General features: G+C 37.3%; 1 protein-coding gene and 1 long non-coding RNA gene across 2 annotated transcripts in view; one reads left to right on the top strand and one right to left on the bottom strand.

The window, feature by feature from the left end:
- LOC132418117 (nuclear RNA export factor 2-like) overlaps positions 1-2,755 on the top strand; it is a 45,708-nt gene extending 42,953 nt beyond the window's left edge. The window contains exon 19 of the mRNA XM_060002007.1: positions 2,644-2,755. Coding sequence (XP_059857990.1) covers positions 2,644-2,755 — 112 coding nt within the window. The remainder of the gene's footprint in view (positions 1-2,643) is intronic.
- A 1,630-nt stretch (positions 2,756-4,385) lies between these two features.
- LOC132418953 (uncharacterized) lies at positions 4,386-21,101 on the bottom strand. Its single transcript, XR_009518056.1, has 4 exons — positions 20,956-21,101; positions 18,382-18,443; positions 17,261-17,371; positions 4,386-4,591 (listed from the first exon to the last, which is right to left on the bottom strand). It is a non-coding gene; the product is annotated as an uncharacterized lncRNA (long non-coding RNA).
- Positions 21,102-21,369: the final 268 nt, after the last annotated feature.

The raw sequence follows: 21,369 nt of genomic DNA, 5'->3' as shown, positions 1-21,369 counted from the left end.
GTCTGTTTCTTTTGGTTGGAGCATTTAATCCATTTACATTCAAGGTAATTATCGATATGCCCCCTAAGAGTAGGCAACAGTCAGTAGGACACTAGCTGCAAATGGGGTGCAACCCACATTTCTTTCTGACTATATTCTCGGGGCCTACATCCTGACGTTCGAGACACCCGCACACACAAGAAATGACAACCTATGTGCCCTGGGCAGGCAGAAAGCCAAGCCAAGTTCTCAGAACATACAAGACAAACAGGAAAGTGATAGCTGTCCCTGGGAGGAAAAGGATCAATAGCCAACGGGTACCTAAAACCAAATTCACCAGTCACAATTCAAAGAACTAAATCTTACAAATGTCTTTCTTCTGCCAATTGGAATTTGGAAATGAAGAGACACTGTAAGATTTTAACCTTCCCCTCTTGACTGGACACTACAGACAGAGATCCAGGAGAGCTGACTTTGGTAAGAATTCTTACCCTTAGCCAGCTTCTGCCAGTTTTTCAGGATCCCATCTGTAGACTCCAGAGCAAGTGAGGTGCCCCAGTGGAGCCCTTCATGGTTGCCAAAATGGTAGGAGAGGAAAAATAATTTTCCCTTTACCGTTCGAGCTCTTGGCTGAGACCCCCTGTAATAAAAGACATTAACAAGAGAAAAACAAATAAGTTTGTTAATATGTATACTTCATGTACACGTGGGAGATTCCCAGGGAAACTGAATAACTCCTTGAGATGGCCCATGCCACCACCTTAAAAAGAGTCTTCAGCCAAAGGCAAAGAAAGATGTTGGGGGTGGGAGGAGAGGCCAGTTATTCGAGGTTACCAAGAAAAGCAAGGTTAACAAGGGTAAGGTTTGTTATGCCGATTAAAGTTGGTTCCTTCTCCATTGACAAGTGTTTCATGTGATTTCAAGTCCTCCTTCAGAGGGAAGAACAGAGAGGGAGACACTTACTAGTGGAGATTTCCGTTATAAATGTAAATGTTCCTTACAAAAGGGTAACTTCTACTCTGTTTTTAGAGATTTTCTTGTGTCTGCTGTTTCTTAAAATAATCAGCTCAAAATACTCCTTACACCACAGAAGCATATTTTGGGTGGCATGTTCTGCTACCCTTCACAGCAATGGATAGTACAAATATAAATGGAGTATTCATGTAAAGAACAATATATATACCAAGTACCATTTGAAGACACATTAGCTAACAAAATACATGAAAACATAAAGAGCTGTTATTTTCAATGAAAAAAAGGCAAGTTGCAGAATATGAATAATGGGATTCTATACTGAAAAAGAAAACATGTATGAATAAATATTTTTGTGTATCTCTGATTACGATAATATTTCACCTACAGACAAACACATCTGGAGAAAATGCACCAATCTATTGAGAGTGGGCAACTTTGGGTCAAAGGACAGGTATCAAGCAGAAGGGAGAGTCAGGGTAATTTCATATTATAAATATACATTTCTGTATTGTTTGAAGAATTGTAAACAGGAAAATTTATTAAGAGAAAAATTTGAAAATAGAAAATACTTTTTATAGATAAATAGGTTACTTGAGATTTTAGTGTTTTGGAAATATATTCAAGGAATACCCATTTATGGAGGAAAGAAGCTGAGTACAATTTTTGATAATGCATTTGTATGTGTAAGTGTGTCTCAGTTTGGGTTTATGTGGCTGAAACTTGATAGTTAATCTGTGTGCTTCTGTGCCTCAAGTTCTATCACCCTAAATATTCATGGGCTCTGGAGCCATGCTATTTGGGTCCAAATCCATGATGTGTCACTTTCTAAGTATGCTAGCTTAGGCAAAGTACTTAACCTCCCAGTTCTTTACTATCTTCATCTGTAAAATAAGGATGAAAAATGTCACACTGCAATTCTGAGAATAAATGTTACTTGACCCAAAACAAATGTTGGCTAATTTTAATACTTTCATGTTTTTATGGGCCATTAGTATTCTTGTAAGCACTGAAATTATGATGCAAATGGATGTTTATTGACATTGAATGACATTCAATTTGTGTTGCTAGTGAAGAAAGGCAGGGTATAACACTATAAGAAAGATGAAATTTTATTTTTAGACAGAAGTATGACTATACTTGCAGAGGAAAAGGAACAGGATGGTAAATATCTGGGAAAAGATAATAGACTATTCTTCTTTTCTTGAGTTCTGTTAAAAGATAAACTGAGGCATATTAAAATTTTTACAAATTTAATTGAACAAAGATTCATTCTAATTGAGCACCAAATGGGAAGTGAATAGGAATGCTCCACTGACAGGAGCCAGGAGAATGGGTTACTTAGGAAAGGTACGGAAACAAGGAAAAGAAATTATTTGGCTGGCAACAGCTTAAAGCTCACTTGGCTGTTTGTGGTTGGTTGTCCTTGGTTTTTGATTTTGTAACCTTGAGGCATTTACAGGCTTAGATTTTGGTTTGCTTACATGGGCCACCATGGCATTAGGGCCACCTCTAATGGCCCCCTTGTTTAATTACTTTAACAATTCCACCTTTTGGTATGAGTGGCACTCTCAGTCACCACCAAAATTGTTCCTGTCTCACCATGAAAACTTGTAGATTATGATATCAGGTCCACAGAAGAATTACTTTTGCTATTTATCTCATTGTTCATCTTGTTCCTGTTTCTTCAAGCACAGTGAGACCATCTGATGGCTGTGAACATGCATTTAAGACCTTTGAGAGAACACAGAGCACCAGGGAGACTACAATGATGACTATCAGGAGGATAATACCAAGAGAGTAATGTATACTCTTTAGCTAGGGCCCCCATGAACCAAACCAGTTGGCATCAAATAAATCAAAGAATGTACCTGGAAAGGCATCAACTTGTTTTAGCTAAGTGTCTTGTTTGTTAATTCCTTGTATTGGCTACAATACCAGAGGTGTTTATCCAGGTACCACAATAGGTATTTGTTATGGCACAGACTGCTCCTTGTTCAGCCAATAAGTAATCTAAAGGAAATCTCTTATCTAAAGCCATCTTAGCAAGAAAAGTCTAGGGACTCTGTTGTATAACTATGGCCTTTTTCTTGTATTCAGCAATAGTTGCCAGAGTTAAGAGGCATTGTCTTCCCATGCATTAACAGAGAGAAAAAGCAAGTACCAAAAAGGCAAGAGGAATAAGAGTTTCATATTGGAGATGAGGATCTTGATCTGTGATCTTGGGAGAGCTGTCCACCTCTAGATGCCTCAAGATGCTGAGGAACCTCCCTAGTCAATTTTAAGTGTAGATCTCCAGCCCTTATGCAGTTTCAAGAGTCTGGAAGTGATTCCTGAAACTTGACTCTTGAATCTTGGGTCAAGATTCGAGTGCCTGCAGTTTGGCTGCTATCTGGATAGTGAGGGGGACATGGTATGATCCCTTTCAAGGAGGTTGAAAGGAAGTCTTTGTTCTTATTGATTTCAGGTCAGAAGGGTGGGAGAAAATTGGAAGTGTTAGTTTGGAGAGTTGTAGCCATTATCTGAGGAAACTGGAAGAATTCAGGATCCAGTCCAATTTACAGGTAGATAACAAAACCTCAAAGATAATGAACATGAATAGAACCTGATATCCACAAGGATGTCTTACACTTTTTTACTAAACATCTTCTTCTCTCTACAACCACTCTCTCACTTCTATTAAAGATAATCACAGTAAGACCAATTTGTTTGCAAAACAGGTCTAGTGTCATTAAACTTGGCCTGATGTTTACATAACTGTAGCAAGAGTAGTGACTGGCCACAGAGGCTATTTTAAATTTTTCTTTGCTGGAACTTTTTATAAGGAATCTCAGTTGGACATTTAAAAGCCTCTTGAGGCTAAGAAGCCAAGCCTGAGACTTGCCATCAAACTTTGCCTACAATACCTATAGATCTGGGTTAATTCCTTTCTTCTTGAAGTCTCCTCAATTTCTTGAGGTTTCCGGGCCTGCAGGAAGAGACCTTCCTTCCTTACCTGGGAAAGCTGCTGGGAACGCAGCAAGCAAGGTAACAGGCTGGTTTTCCAAGAGGCTTTACTGGCTCCATAAAGTCAGCCTCAGTTCCTTAAAGTTGTGTGGTCTATATTCTATGCATATTCTGAATTATGATATTCTGTCAAAGCCATAATATAAACAATGTTTCAAATTGTATTCTAAAAACAGATTCTTACTGAATTTATACAAATAACTAAATAGCCATGAAAATAAGAACACTCAACAAATTTCCTAATTCTGGAGGGATCAGATACGGAGAAAAATGAAATGTTTCAATTCTGTTTACAAAGGTATACTTTATCAAATTGCTATACATCATAGACAGCTTAAAAGAAAAAGGTTTCTTTAAACTTGTAAATAAAAACATTAAAGAACCAGCAGTGTTTCACATAAAAAGTCATAAAAATTATAATCATCCCCATCAGTTCATTCAACCCATGTTATTAATTCTTGTTCTACTTGAATCTAGTTTTTCCATTAGAGCTCTGGAAATTCTTACCCAGTCAGCAGTATGTCCTTAAACTTTTCAGAAACCTGTATTCTATAGTACTTTTCAGAGTTTTCTCCATGAATCTCTCTGAAGATGAATCACTTTTGCAAAAGCATCAGAGTAAAACAACAACTGTCTGTAAATGACAAAAAACATTTTAAATGCCCATGATTAAATACCTGATGAGAGTTTATTATAATGAAATTGACTATGAAATTTGGTTATTTATGTGACATAACACATATCAAGATAATAACCAGAATTATGACTGATAACATTATACGAGGACATACCAGATTTCTAGGACTTTCATACAATTTCTGGAACACATATTAAAAACATATATCCATACAGATATAACCTAAGAAGGTTTAGTATCACTTATTTGACAATGCTTCCCATGTATTTCACCATATCCAATAAACCTAATAATTTTAACATCTTACCAGGTGAGAGACAAAACCTTTGAGATTTTCCGGAAGCCCTCTGGGAAATCTCAAAGTTAATTTAAGGTTAAAAAGATTCCATTCATAATTTGGTTTTGGGAAGTTGTCAAAAATGTCAAAAGGTTTGAGCATTTGATTAAATAGGATCATAGATCATTATGAAATAACTAATTATTTATTTAACCAAAGTGACAATAGAAGATTTTAAAGGCAAATACAGAAGGTGACATAGTTGTGAAGAAAACGTCACACTTTTAATATCGAGAAGACTCAGTTTTCCCAAGTAACCAAAGACCTGATAAAGACAACAAGAAGCAGAGGAAATCATTTTGGCATGACATAAAGTCTTTGTTGACCAGGCAGACTACGAAAAGGTAAAGAAAAACCTTTCCCAACAGCTTATCAAGATAAGACCAATAGTCCAAGAAAATGTTTTTTTTTAACAGAGAGAAAACCAAATTCTGATTTTACACCAATGTAATTTTGATATTAAGACTCACTCTTTAAAAACAAAAATAAATTCATTCCAATTTAACAAGCTTGACCACACATACAATTATTTTCTCAAGAGTCCTTTTCCACAAACCTTCTATACATTCAGGTTTTGTACTGTATTTTCTCTTCTCTTTCATTCTGGAACAACCAGCCAGTCTACTTTAGGACAAAATTACTTTCCTTTTCCCTCAGGAAAAAAACATGTCCTTCATACCTTTCCTTATTCAAAAAACACATTCTAATATCCTTACCCACTTTTCATAAACAGTTGTTTTCTTTTGCCCTTATTACTTTGAAAGTTTTAATTACATACACTGATAAGAATTCTTAACCCTTAGAATTCTTAATTTCTAGTTAAAACCAAGAAGTAATCGTGGACTGCCTGTTACATTACCATTCTGTGGATTAGCAAATTTATAGATACATTTCATAATTTCTAGAAGTATATTCCTCTTCATAGTAAATTTTTTTAATTTGCCATAAAATATATTGACTAATTGACCCAAATATCTTTGGTTCCTCTGTAATAAAAAGTAGGTAAGCCTATGTTCAGTAACCAATGTTTCAGTATATTATCTTATATGGAAATTATCTAGATATTCAATGAATATTCATCATTTAACTTAATTTAGTTACTTTAAGGTTTCAAGTTACCAAAAAGATTTTGGAGACTATTTTTAAGTAGATATACCATAAAGCATAGTTATTATTGAAATGTTCATTTGTAAACTTTTACTTACCTCTATTTAATTTACTTATTCTTAACAATTATGTTAGATTACTCATGAAAATTTCATGAGGCATTAAACAGCTAACCATCATCTTGTTAAAAAACAAAATTCAACTGAATATATTTTAAAGATCTTATCGGCTTTATTCAGTGACTTATGAATTGGGCAGTATCCAATCTAGTAGATAGAAAGTAGCTCTGAAGAGCTGTAGAAAATGACTTATACATGGAAGAGAGTAGGAATAAGGAGGTTATATAGGCAACAAAGTAGATTGGTTATTGCCAGATTACTTTTCTTCAGAGGACAGAAGAGATCTATTAGGCAGATTACCAAACAAGTGCTGATCAGGCAATTCCTGATTGACTGGTATAAGGTTCCATTTCTGGGAAAGCCAAAACAGTAATGAAGTCTTGGTTTGGTGGGGCTTACCATAAGTGACTCCATTTTGGACCTGTTGCCACGTTTTAAAGAATCTTAATTTATTTTTCTTGCCAACAAATTCTGTAACAGATAACTTGAACTTATGACTATTATACCCAGATAAAATGAAAGTTGTATATCTGCATTATATTTAATAATGATTACTCTGATGTGTTTATTTTAATTAAACCAACAAATTTAGCTTTTTATTTACTAAAGATTAACCTAGATCACTTGAATTTGAAAAATATTTCAGTTAGTTTCTATACTTCTGAAAAAAGTATACTTAATTTATATAAGCACTCTTTTTTGTTTGTTTTTTGTTTGTTGCTGTTTTAGTATTTGTTTACTTATTTATTTACTTTTGGCTGCCTTGGGTCTTCATTGCTGCATGCGGGCTTTCTCTAGTTACGGCGAGCGGGGGCTACTCTTCATTGCGGTGCGTGGGTTTCTCATTGCAGTGGCTTCTTTTGTTACGAAGCACATACTCTAGGTGTGCGAGCTTTAGTAGTTGTGGCACACAGGCTCAGTAGTTGTAGCTCGCAGGCTCTAGAGTGCAGACTCATTAGTTGTGGCACATGGGTTTAGTTGCTCCGTGGCGTGTGGGATCTTCCTGGTCATGGGCTCTAACCCATGTCGCCTGCATTGGCAGGCAGATTCATAACCACTGCGCCACCAGGGAAGTCCCTGTTTTCATATTAAAAAAAAATTTTTATTCAGTCTTTTGAGATCTTCGTGTTTTATAACATATTTTAATTTTTTATATATTTCCATTTCTACTTTCCTCTTCTGTTGTTCTGTGTTTTTTCCCTTTTCATTTTATTTTATTTTTTTAAAATCAGTTTTATCAGATTATTCTGTTTCCTTGCTTTATTCTTCAATTGGCACACTGCTATGGTTTTGTTTTTAGGTTTTGTGTTTTTCTGAGTTCTGACTCAAATTGTTTGATTTTGTTTGGGGGTTCTGTTTGTCTGGTGGTTCTCTCGCTTTTTGTCTTATTTGGTTCTGTTTTTGTTTCTTTTGCATGTGTGTGTTTCCTTGTTTCTCTTTTTGTTTGTTTGATTTCGTTTTTACCATTTCTCTGGGGGCTTTTTTGTCTTTTTTTTCGTTCTTTAATATATATTTTTTTTTATTTTTTATGTTTCTATTTCTGCATTGCTTTTCTATTGTTCTGTCTTGTTTCCCCTTTCTCTTTTTTTAATTTTTTAAAATCATTTTTGTCAGTTTGTTTTTTCTTAGCTTCACATATCAGTTGGTACTCTGCTTTGGTTTCGTTTTTGTTTTTTTTTGTTTTTTTTTACTTTTCTTTTAAATTGGTGATTTCGTTCTTTGGTTCTTTTGTTTTTGTGGTTGTTCTCTTGCTTTCTGTTTTATTTGGTTCTGTTTTTGTTTCTTGTGTGTGTGTGTGTGTGTGTGTGTGTGTGTGTGTGTGTGTTTCCTTGTTTCTGTTGGTTTGAGTCTACTTTTTACCATTTGTCTGGGTTTTTGTTACTCATTTTTTTTTAATCCCCTTTACTGCCAGGACGAGTGACTTGTGGGGTCTTGGTTCCTCGACCGGAAGTTGGGCCTGAGGATCTGGGGTGGGAGCACCAAGTCCAGGACGCTGGAACAGTAGAGAATTCCTGGCCCCAGGGAAGATTAATCACTGAGGGCTCTCATGGAGGCCTCTCTCTGAATCCAAGACCCAGCTCCACCCAACTGCCTGCAACTCCCAGCGCTGGACACCTCACACCAAACAGCAAGAGGGACAGGAACACAAACACACCCATCAGCACACAGACTATCTAAAGTCATACTAAGCTCACAAACACCCCAAAACTCACCACCTGATACGGGCCCTGCTCATCAGAGAGAAAAGACTTAGCTCCACCCACCAGAACACAGGCAGCCGGCCCTCCCATCAGGAAGCCTACACAACACACTGGGTCAACCCCACCACCGGGGGCAGAGAACAGAAGCAAGAGGAACTACACCTCTTCAGCCTAGGGAAAGGAGACCTCAAATACTGTAAGTTAGGCAAAAAGAGAAGACAGAGAAATATCTTGCAGACAAAGGAGCAAGATAAAAACCCACAAAACCAAATAAATGAAGAGGAAATAGGCAATCTATCTGAAAAAGAATTCAGAGTAATGATAGTAAAGATGATCCAAAATCTCGGAAATAGAATAAATACAAGAAATGTTTAACAAGGAACTAGAAGAACTAAAGAGCAAATAAACAGTAATGAACAACACAATAAATGAAAAAATACTCTAGAAGGAATCAATATCAGAATAACCGAGGCAGAAGAACGGATAAGTGAGCTAGAAGATAGAATGGTGGAAATAACTGCCACAGAGCAGAATAAAGAAAAAAGAATGAAAAGAATGGACGACAGTCTAGAGACCTCTGGGACAACATTAAGGGCACCAACATTAGCATTATAGGCATCCCAGGAGAAGAAGAAAAATGAAAGGGTCTGAGAAAATATTTGAAGAGAATATAGTCGAAAACTTCCCCAACATGGGAAAGGAAATACTCAATCACGTCCAGAAAGTGCAGGGAGTCCCATACAGGATAAACCCAAGGAGAAACACACCGAGACACATATTAATCAAACTAGCAAACATTAAACACAAAGAAAAATTATTAAAAGCAGCAAGGGAAAAGCAACAAATAACATACACTGGAATTCGCATGAGGTTAACAGCTGATCTTTCATCAGAAACTTGGCAGGCCAGAAGGGAGTGGCAGGACATATTTAAAGTGATGAAAGGGAAAAACCTACAACCAAGATTACTCTACCCAGCAAGGATCTCATTCTGATTCGATGGAGAAATCAAAAGCTTTAGAGACAAGCAAAAGTTCAGAGAATTCAGCACCACCAAAACAGCTTTACAACCAAAACTAAAGGAACTTCTCTAGGCAGGAAACACAAGAGAAAGAAAAGCCCTATAAAAACAAACCCAAGGGGCTTCCCTGGTGGTGCAGTGGTTAAGAATCCACCTGCCAATACAGGGGACTCGCGTTTGAGCCCTGGTCTGGAAAGATCCCACATGCTGTGGAGCAACTAAGCCCGTGCACCACAACTACTGAGCCTGTACTCTAGAGCCGGCGAGCCACAACTACTGAGCCCATGCAACACAACTACTGAAGCCCAAGCGTGCCTAGAGCCCATGCTCCGCAACAAGAGAAGCCAACACAATGACAAGGCTGCACACCACAATGAAGAGGGACAACCCCCGCCACAACTAGAGAAAGACCATGCACAGCAACAAAGACCCAACACAGCCAAAAATAAATAAATTTAATAAATTAAAAAAAACCCACAAACCCAAAACAATTAAGAAAATGGTAATAGGAACATACATATCAATAATTACCTTAAATATAAATGCATTAAATGTTCCAACCAAAAGACACAGACTGGCTGACTGGATACAAAAACAAGACCCATATATATGCTGTCTACAAGAGACCCACTTCAGATCTAGGGACTCATACAGACTGAAAGTGAGGGGATGGAAAAAGATATTCCATGCAAATTGAAATCAAAAGAAAGCTGGAGGAGGAATACTCATATCAGACAAAATAGACTTTAAAATAAAGACAAGAGACAAGGAAGAACACTATATAATGATCAAGGAATCAATCCAAGAAGAAGATATAACAATTGTAAATATTTACACACCCAACATAGGAGCACCTCAAAACATAAGGAAAATGCTAACACCATAAAAGGGGAAACCGACAGTAACACAGTAATATTTGGGGACTTTAACACTCCACTTTCACCAATGGAAAGACCATCCAAACAGGAAATAAATAAGGAAACACAAGTTTTAAATGACAATTAGACCAAATTGACTTAATCAATATTTACAGTACATTCCATCCAAAATCAACAGAATACACTTTCTTCTCAAGTGCAAATGGAACATTCTCCAGGATAGATCACACCTTGAGTCACAAATCAAGCCTTGGTAAATTTAAGAAAATTGAAATCATGTCAAGCATCTTTTCTGACCACAACACTATGAGACTAGATATCAATTACAGGAAAAAAAACTGTAAAAAACACAAACACATGGAAGCTAAACAATAAGCTACTAAATAACTAAGAGGTCACTTAAGAAATCAAAGAGGAAGTCAAAAAACACCTAGAAACAAATGACAATGAAAACACGATGACTCAAAACCTATGGGATGCAGGAAAAGCAGTTCTAAGAGGGAAGTTTATAGCAATATAATCCTACCCCAAGAAAGAAGAAACATCTCAAATAAACAACCTAACCTTACATCTAAAGCAATTAGAGAAACAAGAACAAAAACCCCCAAATTTAGCAGAAGGAAAGAAATCATAAAGATCAGATCAGAAATAAATGAAAAACAAATGAAGAAAACAATAGCAAAGATCAATAAAACTAACGTCTGGTTCTTTGAGAAGATAAAGAAAATTGATAAACCATTAGGCAGACTTATCAGGAGAAAAAGGCAGAAGACTCAAATCAACAGAATTAGAAATGAAAAAGGAGAAGTAACAACTGACACTGCAGAAGTACAAAGGATCATGAGGGACTACTACACGCAACTATATGCCAATAAAATGGACAACCTGGAAGAAATGGACAAAGTCTTAGAAAAGTACAACCCTCCAAGACTGAACCAGGAAGAAATAGAAAATATGAACAGACCAATCACAAGCACTGAAATTGAGACTGTGATTAAAAATTTTCCAACAAACAAAAGCCCAGGGCCAGATGGATTCACAGGTGAACTCTATCAAACATTTAGTGAAGAGCTAACACCCATCCTCTCAAGCTCTTCCAAAATATAGCAGAGGGAGGAACACTCCCAAACTCATTCTACGAGGCCACCATCACCCTGACCCCAAAACCAGACAAAGATGTCACCAAAAAAGAAAACTACAGGCCAATATCACTGATGAACATAGATGCAAAAATCCTCAACAAAATACTAGCAAACAGAATCCAACCGCACATTAAAAGGATCATACACCATGATCAAATGGGGTTTATCCCAGCAATGCAAGAATTCTTCAATATATGCAAATCAATCAATGTGATACACCATACTAACAAACTGAAGGATAAAAACCATATGATCATCTCAGTAGATGTACAAGAAGCTTCTGACAAAATTCAACACCCATTTATGATAAAAACTCTCCAGAAAGTGGGCAGAGAGGGAACCTACCTCAATATAATAAAAGTCATATATAATAAACCCACAGCCAAATTCATTCTCAATGGTGAAAAACTGAAACTATTTCCACTAAGATCAGGAAGAAGACAAGTGTGCTGACTCTCACCACTATTTTTCAACATAGTTTTGGAAGTTTTAGCCACAGTGATCAGAGAAGATAAAGAAATAAAAGGAATACAAATAGGAAAAGAAGAAGTAAAACTGTCACTGTTTGCAGATGACATGCTGCTATACATAGAAAATCCTAAAGATGCCACCAGAAAACTACTATAGCTAATCAATGAATTTGGTAAAGTAGCAGGATACAAAATTAATGCACAGAAATCTCTTGCATTCCTTTACACTAACAACGAAAAATCTGAAAGAGAAATTAAGGGAACATTCTCATTTACCATTGCAACAAAAAGAATAAAATACCTAGGAATAAACCTACTTAAGGAGGCAAAAGACCTTTACGCAGAAAACTTAAGATACTGAGGAAAGAAATTAAAGATGATGCAAACAGATGAAGAGGTACACCATGTGATTGGATTGGAAGAATGAATACTGTGAAAATGACTATACTACCCAAAGCAATCTACAGATTCAATGTGATCCCTATCAAATTACCAATGGCATTTTTCACAGCACTAGAACAAGAAGTTTTACAATTTGTTCGGAAACAGAAAAGACCCCAAATAGCCAAAGCAATCTTGAGAAAGATAAACAGAGCTGAAGGAATCAGGCTCCCTGACTTCAGACTATTCTACAAAGTTACAGTAATCAAGACAGTATGGTACTGGCACAAAAACAGAAGGATAGATCAATGGAACAGGATAGAAAGCCCAGAGATAAACCCACACAGTATGGTCACCTTATCTTTGACAAAGGAGGTAAGAATATACAATGGAGAAAAGATAGCCTCTTCAGTAAGTGGTGCTGGGAAAACTGGACAGCTACATGTAAAAGAATGAAATTAGAACACTTCCTAACACCATACACAAAAATAAACTCAAAATGGATTAAAGACCTAAATGTAAGAACAGACACTCTAAAACTCTTAGAGGAAAACATAGGCAGAACACTCTATGACGTGATTCACAGCAAGATCCTTTTTGACCCACCTCCTAGACAAATGGAAATAAAAACAAAAATAAACAAATGGGACCTAATGAAACGTAAAAGCTTTTGCACAGCAAAGGAAACCATAAACAAGACAAAAAGACAACCCTAAGAATAGGAGAAAATATTTGCAAATGAAGCAACTGACAAAGGATTAATCTCCAAAATATACAAGCAGCTCATGTAGCTCAATAGCAAAAAATCAATCAACCCAATTCAAAAATGGGCAGAAGACCTAAATAGACATTTCTCTAAAAAAGAAGATATACAGATTGTCAACAAATACATGAAAGGGTGCTCAACATCACTAATCATTAGAGGAATGCAAATGAAAACTACAATGAGGTATCACCTGACAACACTCAGAATGGCCATCATAAAAAGTTCAGATACATATATTATGAAATATCCACACGATGTAATAATATACTATACACTAATGAGAATGAATGATCTACAACTCTAGATGACAGTAACGTAAATCACTCATACATACATCATGTTGATTAAAAGGAACCATACTCAAGAGTACATGCTGCCTATTTCCAGGAATTTTTCCTCTGGCCTCACCTATCAGACCATCCCTGCCTCCCAACCAGTGAAGCCTAGAGCACAGAGCAATGTGATTCCCATTTGAAAAGCACCTTGAGTTCATAAAAGGGAAAATAATTCATAATGGAAGTCCAAGTAATTATTTTAACATCCAAGTTGTCTAATGCATAGGAACTATACTTATTATTCCCTTTATCCATTTGTTTTTATAATTATTGCCCTTGACAGAAGACGTAAATAGACATTTCTCCAAAGAAGGCATACAGATGGCCAAAAACCACATGAAAAGATGATCAACATTGCTAATTATTAGGGAAATGTAAATCGAAACTACAGTGAAATATCACCTCACTCTGGTAAGAATTGCCATCATTAAAAAGTCTACAAATAATAAATTCTGGACTTCCCTGGTGGCGCAGTGGTTGAGAGTCCGCCTGCCAATGCAGGGGACACGGGTTCGTGCCCCGGTCTGGGAAGATCCCACATGCTGCGGAGCAGCTAGGCCTGTGAGCCATGGCCACTGAGCCTGTGCGTCCGGAGCCTGTGCTCTGCAACGGGAGAGGCCACAACAGTAAGAGGCCCGCATACTGCAAAAATAATAATAATAATAATAAATGCTGCAGAAGGTGTGGAGAAAAAGGAACCCTCCTATACTCTTGGTGGGAATGTAAATTGGTGCAGCCACTATGGAAAACAGTATGGAGCTTCCTTAAAAAACTAAAAATAAAGCTACCATATGATCCAGCAATCCCACTCCTGGGCATATATCCAGAGAAAACCATAATTCGAAAAGATACATGCACCCCTATGTCCATTGCAGCACTATTTTCAATAGCCAGGACATTGAAGCAACCTAAATGCCCATTGACCTATGAATGGATAAAGATGTGGTACGTATATACAATGGAGTACTACTCAGCCATAATAAAGAATGAAAAAATGCCATTTGCAGCAACATGGATGCAACTAGAGATTATCATATTAAGTAAAGTAAGTCAGAAAGAAAAAGACAAATACTGTATGATATCACTTATATGTGGAATCTAAAATATAATATAAATGAACTTATTTACGAAACAGAAATAGACTCACAGACATAGAAAACAAACTTATGGTTACCAAAGGGGATGTTGGGGGAGAGAGATAAATTAGGAGTTTGGGATTAACAGATAAAAACTACTGTATATAAAATAGATAAACAGCAAGGTCCTACCATATAGCACAGGGAACTATATTCAATATCTTATAATACACCATAATGGAAAAGAATATGGAAACAAATATATACATATATATATATATGCATAAAACTGAATCACTTTGCTTACACCAAAACAAACACAACATTGTAAATCAACTCTACTTCAATAAAAATAAATAAATAAATAATTATTGCCCTTGGGAAAAAAATAAATAAATAAATAATTATTGCCCTTGAAATTATAAAACTGAATCACTTTGCTTACACCAAAACAAACACAACATTGTAAATCAACTCTACTTCAATAAAAATAAATAAATAAATAATTATTGCCCTTGAAAAAGATTCTCTCCTTGACCAAACACTAGTTACACTCCTCTTAGCTCTCTTTTGAACCAGGCCTCAACCTGGCCAATAGTCTTGAACAAAACACTAACGTAGTTTCTAACAGCTCAAGGCTGCATCCCTAAGATGACCCTAAATTCTCTTAAAGTGATTGTCTGAGAACACTCAAGCCTTCCAGGACAATTTACTATTTGTTCCAGCTAACACAGGAGGAGAGGACCTTCTCTCCCAGACTCTGTGGGAGGGTAGAAATCTAACTTGAATTCAAGTGCCAGTTAGAAACCCAAATGGGTTTCACATGGATGAACACCCCTTTCCTGTTTTTTGTAATTTTTACTTCCCTGGCTGTATTGGTCACTACTTACCCCCTCCCTTTTCCCTCATGCTCACTTTGAAAAGCCTAGTCACCTCTGTACAAATTGAAGTTGGGGTCAGTTCACGCTGGACTCTTTTCCCTGTCATAATAGTATATTACTGATTAAAATATGTCCTTACCACTTTAACTAGGGTCTGGCTTTGTTCATCTTTAACATTTTTTTCCTATAATCATTACCTTTTTATTAAATAAATACCATCTGGTACATGGCAAAATGCCTAACGAAGCATAGTTTCCACCCAAAGAGATATGGATGGCCCTAACCTAACATCACCCATCATGGGCTGACATAGTTCAACAAATGTCTCCTTCTTCTTCCTAAGTGTATTGGTTAGGAGTGTGGGCTATGGAGACAGACCAGGTCCAAACTGTCCTTCTGCCACTTATAAACTGTGTGAGTTGGAATACTCTTACTTCACCTTATAGTCACTCAATGTATGAAATTGCCTTATGTATAAAATTGGGATTGTGCAGTACTTACTGTAGAAGACGAAACGTTTCTAAACAAATATGGCTTTGTGTTTTGGTCTTTACAAGGATAAATGGCCCTGAATACCAATATTTTAAAAATTCTACTGCAGAGATATTGGGATACCTGGCTCTCTGTGATCTTGGGAGATTGAAAGAACCACTCTGCGCTTCAGTTACCGCTTCTGTAAAAGGGGGAAAACAACCGTCCCTACGTCATGGGCTGCTGCTTTGAGAACTGAGTTAATACATAACCATTAGAACAGTGCGAGGCACACAATAACAGCTCACTAAATGCTAGCTGCTTTAAACAAATACTGACAATATGATATTTTTATAGTTTACACATATGTTTAATAAAGCTTAATAGTCTTACAACTGAATCCTATTCATCAAATGTTAGATTTTGTGTATCATTAACTTTCACTATTAACCACTGTTGGATACCTAACTAATTATGAGAATATCTCAAAGTACTTGGAACAACTGATTTCAGGAAATACACCACCATTTCTGCACATGGCCAAACATAAAGCTGAGGTCCCATGCAGGATCCTGCCTTATCCTCACATACCTCCCGTGCACACCCACTTGCAGGCCCCTCCTGCCCTACCTCCAACAGGCCCTGTCCAGGCCACCCATCCTCTGCACACCACTGCAGCTCAGGGCCGATCCACCCTCGTCTCTCCCCTGGACCCTGCAAATTCTCCTAACGGTTATCCCCATAGCTATCCTGTCCCTGTCCAGTCCATTCCCCACACAGCAGCCAGAGTTGCCTTGAGAGCACGTGAATCAGAGCATGTCACTAGGGACCTTGCCTGTCTTGTTCTATGTGCTGTGTCCCCGGTGGCTAGTTCAGTGCTTCACATATAAATCTCTGAATAAATATTACTTACATGAAGGAACTGTTACCTATTTGACATATAGGAGCAGAGACAAATATTTAAGACTGAGGTACAGGAGAAGTTGACAAGGAAATTAGACATTAAAGGATTCAAAATTTTAAGAAGTGTTTGTTGCAAATCTGCAGCAGAGCTGTTTAAAATGGGATGAATACCAGAAACACCGGAGATGTTACTCAAAATGTAGACACCTCGCATTCTACCTCCCTGGTTTTGATTCAGCAGACCTGGGGTGGACCCAGGAATCTGGTATTTTTAACAAGACCCCAAGTGAGTTTAATGAAGTGCTTTGAGGATCCCACTTGGAGAAATCCTGACCCAAACAGCTAACATTTGTGTAGCATTAATTTAATGCCTACCATGCAGAGTACTATGATATCTGGGGTGTATCTGTTAATGTTATTACTTGAAAGTGCACTGGTCCTTCCCTCCCACCTATGAGCACAGATTGCTTTCCCACATGGGCTCATACCTAAAGCCCACAATACTCCTGGGTGGTCAGAAACATTGAGTACTGTTATCCTGATGTATAGAAGACAATGGAGGGAAGGGTGGTGACTTACCTTACACTCTTGTTCCAGGAACCTGTCTAGTAGACTCGACATCACACTTGGTTCTTCTCTATTGGATCCTGCTCCTGGGACTCGAAGTCCACACCCTTCTCTGATGTTCCACTGTAAGGAGATAAGACAGCACATGAAATAGAGAGGAAAGAGAGATGAAGGGAAAGTACATGAAACACAGGGGAAGAGGTGAGGATGTTCTGCCTGCTCCCTCTCAGTTCACTGGAAGCTGTGCAGTGATGCTCTTCCTCTTCCCCAGCTCCATCACACAGCCCCCTCTGCACACACAGCAGTGACACTGAGGCTCACAGGTCATGGACATGTGCGCTTATCCCTGCTTATGTTACATGTCCAAGTACTCTCCCTGGAGGTCATGCTACTATGGTAATGCCAGAGGCATCATATTGACAGAATGAAGTAAGCAAAGTTGGAATGGGGAACTAACATTGCTGAGGGCCTAATAGGTGCCACACACTGAAGGCTGTAATTATCAGACTTTTTCTCTTCAGTTCCTCAAAGGGATGTTCTGAGGTGGGGATCATAATTTTCTTTCTACACATTAGGAGATACTCAGGTTTAGAGAACAAAGTACATGTTCAAAGAATTCTAAAGAGGTGTCAAATAGACACAGAAGCCAACTTAAAGCGACCTCTATTGGCCAATTCTGGGACATTTTGAGCATCAAAATAAATATAGCATCAGATGGTAGCCCTCTGAGCAAAATAGGAATCTATGAGTCATACTGATATAAATATTAAAACAGAGAGAAGAGAAAGCTCTACCTCCAGTCAAATTTCAATGAACAAACGGAAAGGAATGAGCAAATCAGAAAAGCAACACTTGACAACTATCATAGTAATAAATAATTCAGGTTAGAATTATAAAATGATGTTCAAGCTGTGCCAAATCCCACAGCAGTCACTGAGTCACCATGGTAACCATGCTGGCCAAGTGAAGCTGGAAAAAAAACGAACAACAACCACTGTGATTTGGTTCCAATTATGTGCTAGGAAGTTAACAGGACTGACATGACCACAGGATTAATCTCAAGTATTCCTTATAATAAAGATTCCTGGCAGCTTCCCCAATATACATACAAACGTACATGCTCATATACATACATGCTCTCTCCTTCTGTCTGTTTCACCACCTGATAACCCAGGAATTCATTGAGGAAGACTTGCTGGGGGACAGAAAAGAAGAACCCCACAATTAAATTGGTTCAATTCTAACCACACACATGAAGTTAAAAGCTACCGTAACTATTTTCTTTCAGTGGCTAATTTTTCTGGAGATGTCATGTAGAATTATCTCCATGACATTTTCCTGCCTAGCTTCAGCACATTGCCAATAACGTCTAAAAGCTGATATAGAAACACAGTCAAAAGCATGTTATGCATTAAGTAGCTTTTCCACCCTAGGGTAGCCTGTGCTTTCAACCAAAAAGTTCCTGCAATGGCTATTGTTAAGCATTTGGCTGCTGACAGTTCAGTGAAAATATAGTAATTGAAAACTGTATTTACAAAATAATGCTCTTTACAATAGCATCAAAAAGTCTGAAATACTTATGGATAATCTGTCCACAAATGTGCAAGGCCTGTACTGAACACTACAAACCATTGCTCAGAAAAATTAAAGAAGACTTAAATAAATGGAGAGACAACTGTCTTGAAGGGTCAGAAGATTCAGTATTGTTAAGATGGCACTTCTCCCCAAACTGATCTATATACTCAGTGCAATCCCAATAAAAATCTTAGAAAATATTTTTTAAAAGAAATTTATGGGCCAATTCTGAAGTTCATGTGGAAATGCAGAGGCCATGAGCTATGAAAAACAACTTTGAAAAAGAATAAGGTTGAAGGATGAACACTCCCAGATTTGAAGACTTACTATAAACCTACGGCAATCAAGGCAGTGTGGTATTGGAATCAAGGTAGATAAGCAGATTGAAGGAAAATAATAAAGAGTCCAAGAATAGATGCAAACATACATGGAAAACTGATTTTTGAAAAAGAGGCAAAGGCAATTCAGTGGAGAAATGATAAGTCTTATCAACAAACGGTGCTGGGACAAGTGGATATTATATACACAAATATAAACTGTGACGCACATATCACATTATACACAAAAGTCCACTCAAAATGGATCATAGACCCAAATATACTCTAAAGCTATCAACCTTCTAGATGAAATATAGGAGAAAAATCCTTGTGACCCTGGGTTAGGTGAAGATTTCATAAATGAGACACCGAAACTATAATCCATAAGTGAACTAATACATACACTGGACTTCTAAGTTAAAAACTGCCCTTCCTAAGATACTGGTGTGAGAATGAAAAGTCAAGGCACTGAGTGGGAGAAAATATGTGCAAATTACATATCTGACAAAGGACCTATATCCAGAATATAGAAAATCTATCAAAAGTCATTTAGGAAAACAAAGACACTATAATAAATAAATGGGGGAAATTTTTGAATAGAAATTTCACCAAAGAAGATATAGAATTAGCAAATAAGCACATGAAAATATGCTCAACAACATCATTAGGGAATTGCAAATTAAAACTACAATCTGATACCACTACATCCACATGAGAGTGGCTAAAATTAAAAAGACTGATCATCCCAAGCATTGGCAAGGTTGTGGAGGATGGAACTCTCACACACTCCTAGAGGGAATGAAAAATGGTGCAACCAGTTTGGCAGTTTCTTAACAATGTTCATCTTACATCTACCATATGATCCAGACACTGCACTCTTAAGTATTTACCTGAGGGAAAGAAAGCATATGTCCATGCAAAAACTAATACACAAATATTCACTGGAGGTATAATTAAAAAACAACAACAAATTTCAAACAAATTGCAGTATATCTGTATACTGGGATACTAGTCACCAATAAAAAAGAATGAACTATTGATACATGCAACAAAAGGGATAAATCTGAAATAAATAGGCTGAATGAAAGAAGCCAAACCAAAACCAATGAACTAAAAAAACCTTTATGATTCCATCTGAATAAAATTCCAGGATATGAAAACTAATCTATAGTGAGAGAAGTTCAGTGGTTACCTCGGTACACTGCAGAGGGAGGGGAGGGAGGCCAGGTAATAAAGAGCTGAAACTGTTATGTACTGGGAAAGTAAACGTAACTATATTTAAGAGTATTTGGTTATTTTAGCAGATTAATAAGACACTCTAAAGTAATTATTTAAAAATATAAATTCTTAAAACATATTTTAAACTTACATTTGGAAATTTTCTGCCTTCTTAAAACTTTTCATTATAGAATAGATAAAAACATGGCTTCCAGGGAAGAAACTATATTACAATCTCAAATCGCTAGGAAGACTTTCTAACCAAATGCATATTTCAACAACCACCTGATAGAAACATGGGAATCACTGAATAATATTTACCCAGTGAGAACAATTTAGGTATATTTATTCCAAATGCATGTTAAAGATCAAGTTCCTCCCTCAGACTGGACAAATAATTGCTTTCAGACAAAAGAAGACATTTCTAATGGACCTCAAGGGCTATTACAAAGCATGCAGCTGCTGATAGAATGGAGTTCCACCTGCTAAAACTTTTCTTCCATGATAAGATCAAAGTAGCTTCTCTACTTTTAGGCTAGTATGTGAACCTCACAAGAGCTATTACACAGCATGCTTTTATCAGATCTGTGAACTCACTTGAGCCAGGCGGCATAACCAAATAAAGATGTGAACTGTTGGGTTCTCCTGAAGACTGTTGCCTTTGAATCTGGAGTAGAAGCTTCAGAAGCCATCAGGACACAGATCCTCAGAACCTGCCCCCTTCAGACACCTGATATGAGCAAGGCCATCGGCATGAGGAGCTGCACAGGGAGAGACAGATCCAGCAATTACCATGCTTTACTGGTGTAACTGTGTGCCCTGCACCGTGCTAAGCACTGGGTTAGTGACAATGACAGTGAAACAACTGGGTAGTGATCCTAACCACCAGAAGGTACAATGAGCTTCCCACCAGGGCCTTTTTCTTCTCCTTTCCTCATATGTCCCCTAAGAACAAAGTGGAAAAGGAATAAGAAGTGGCCTGAATTCATACAGACATTCATGCTCCTGCAA

Source organism: Delphinus delphis, chromosome X (assembly GCF_949987515.2).
Source record: "Delphinus delphis chromosome X, mDelDel1.2, whole genome shotgun sequence".
In the NCBI taxonomy this organism is placed as follows: domain Eukaryota; kingdom Metazoa; phylum Chordata; class Mammalia; order Artiodactyla; family Delphinidae; genus Delphinus; species Delphinus delphis.
The sequence above is the reverse complement of the archived record's forward strand: the minus strand, read 5'-3'. Positions and strand labels throughout refer to the sequence as shown.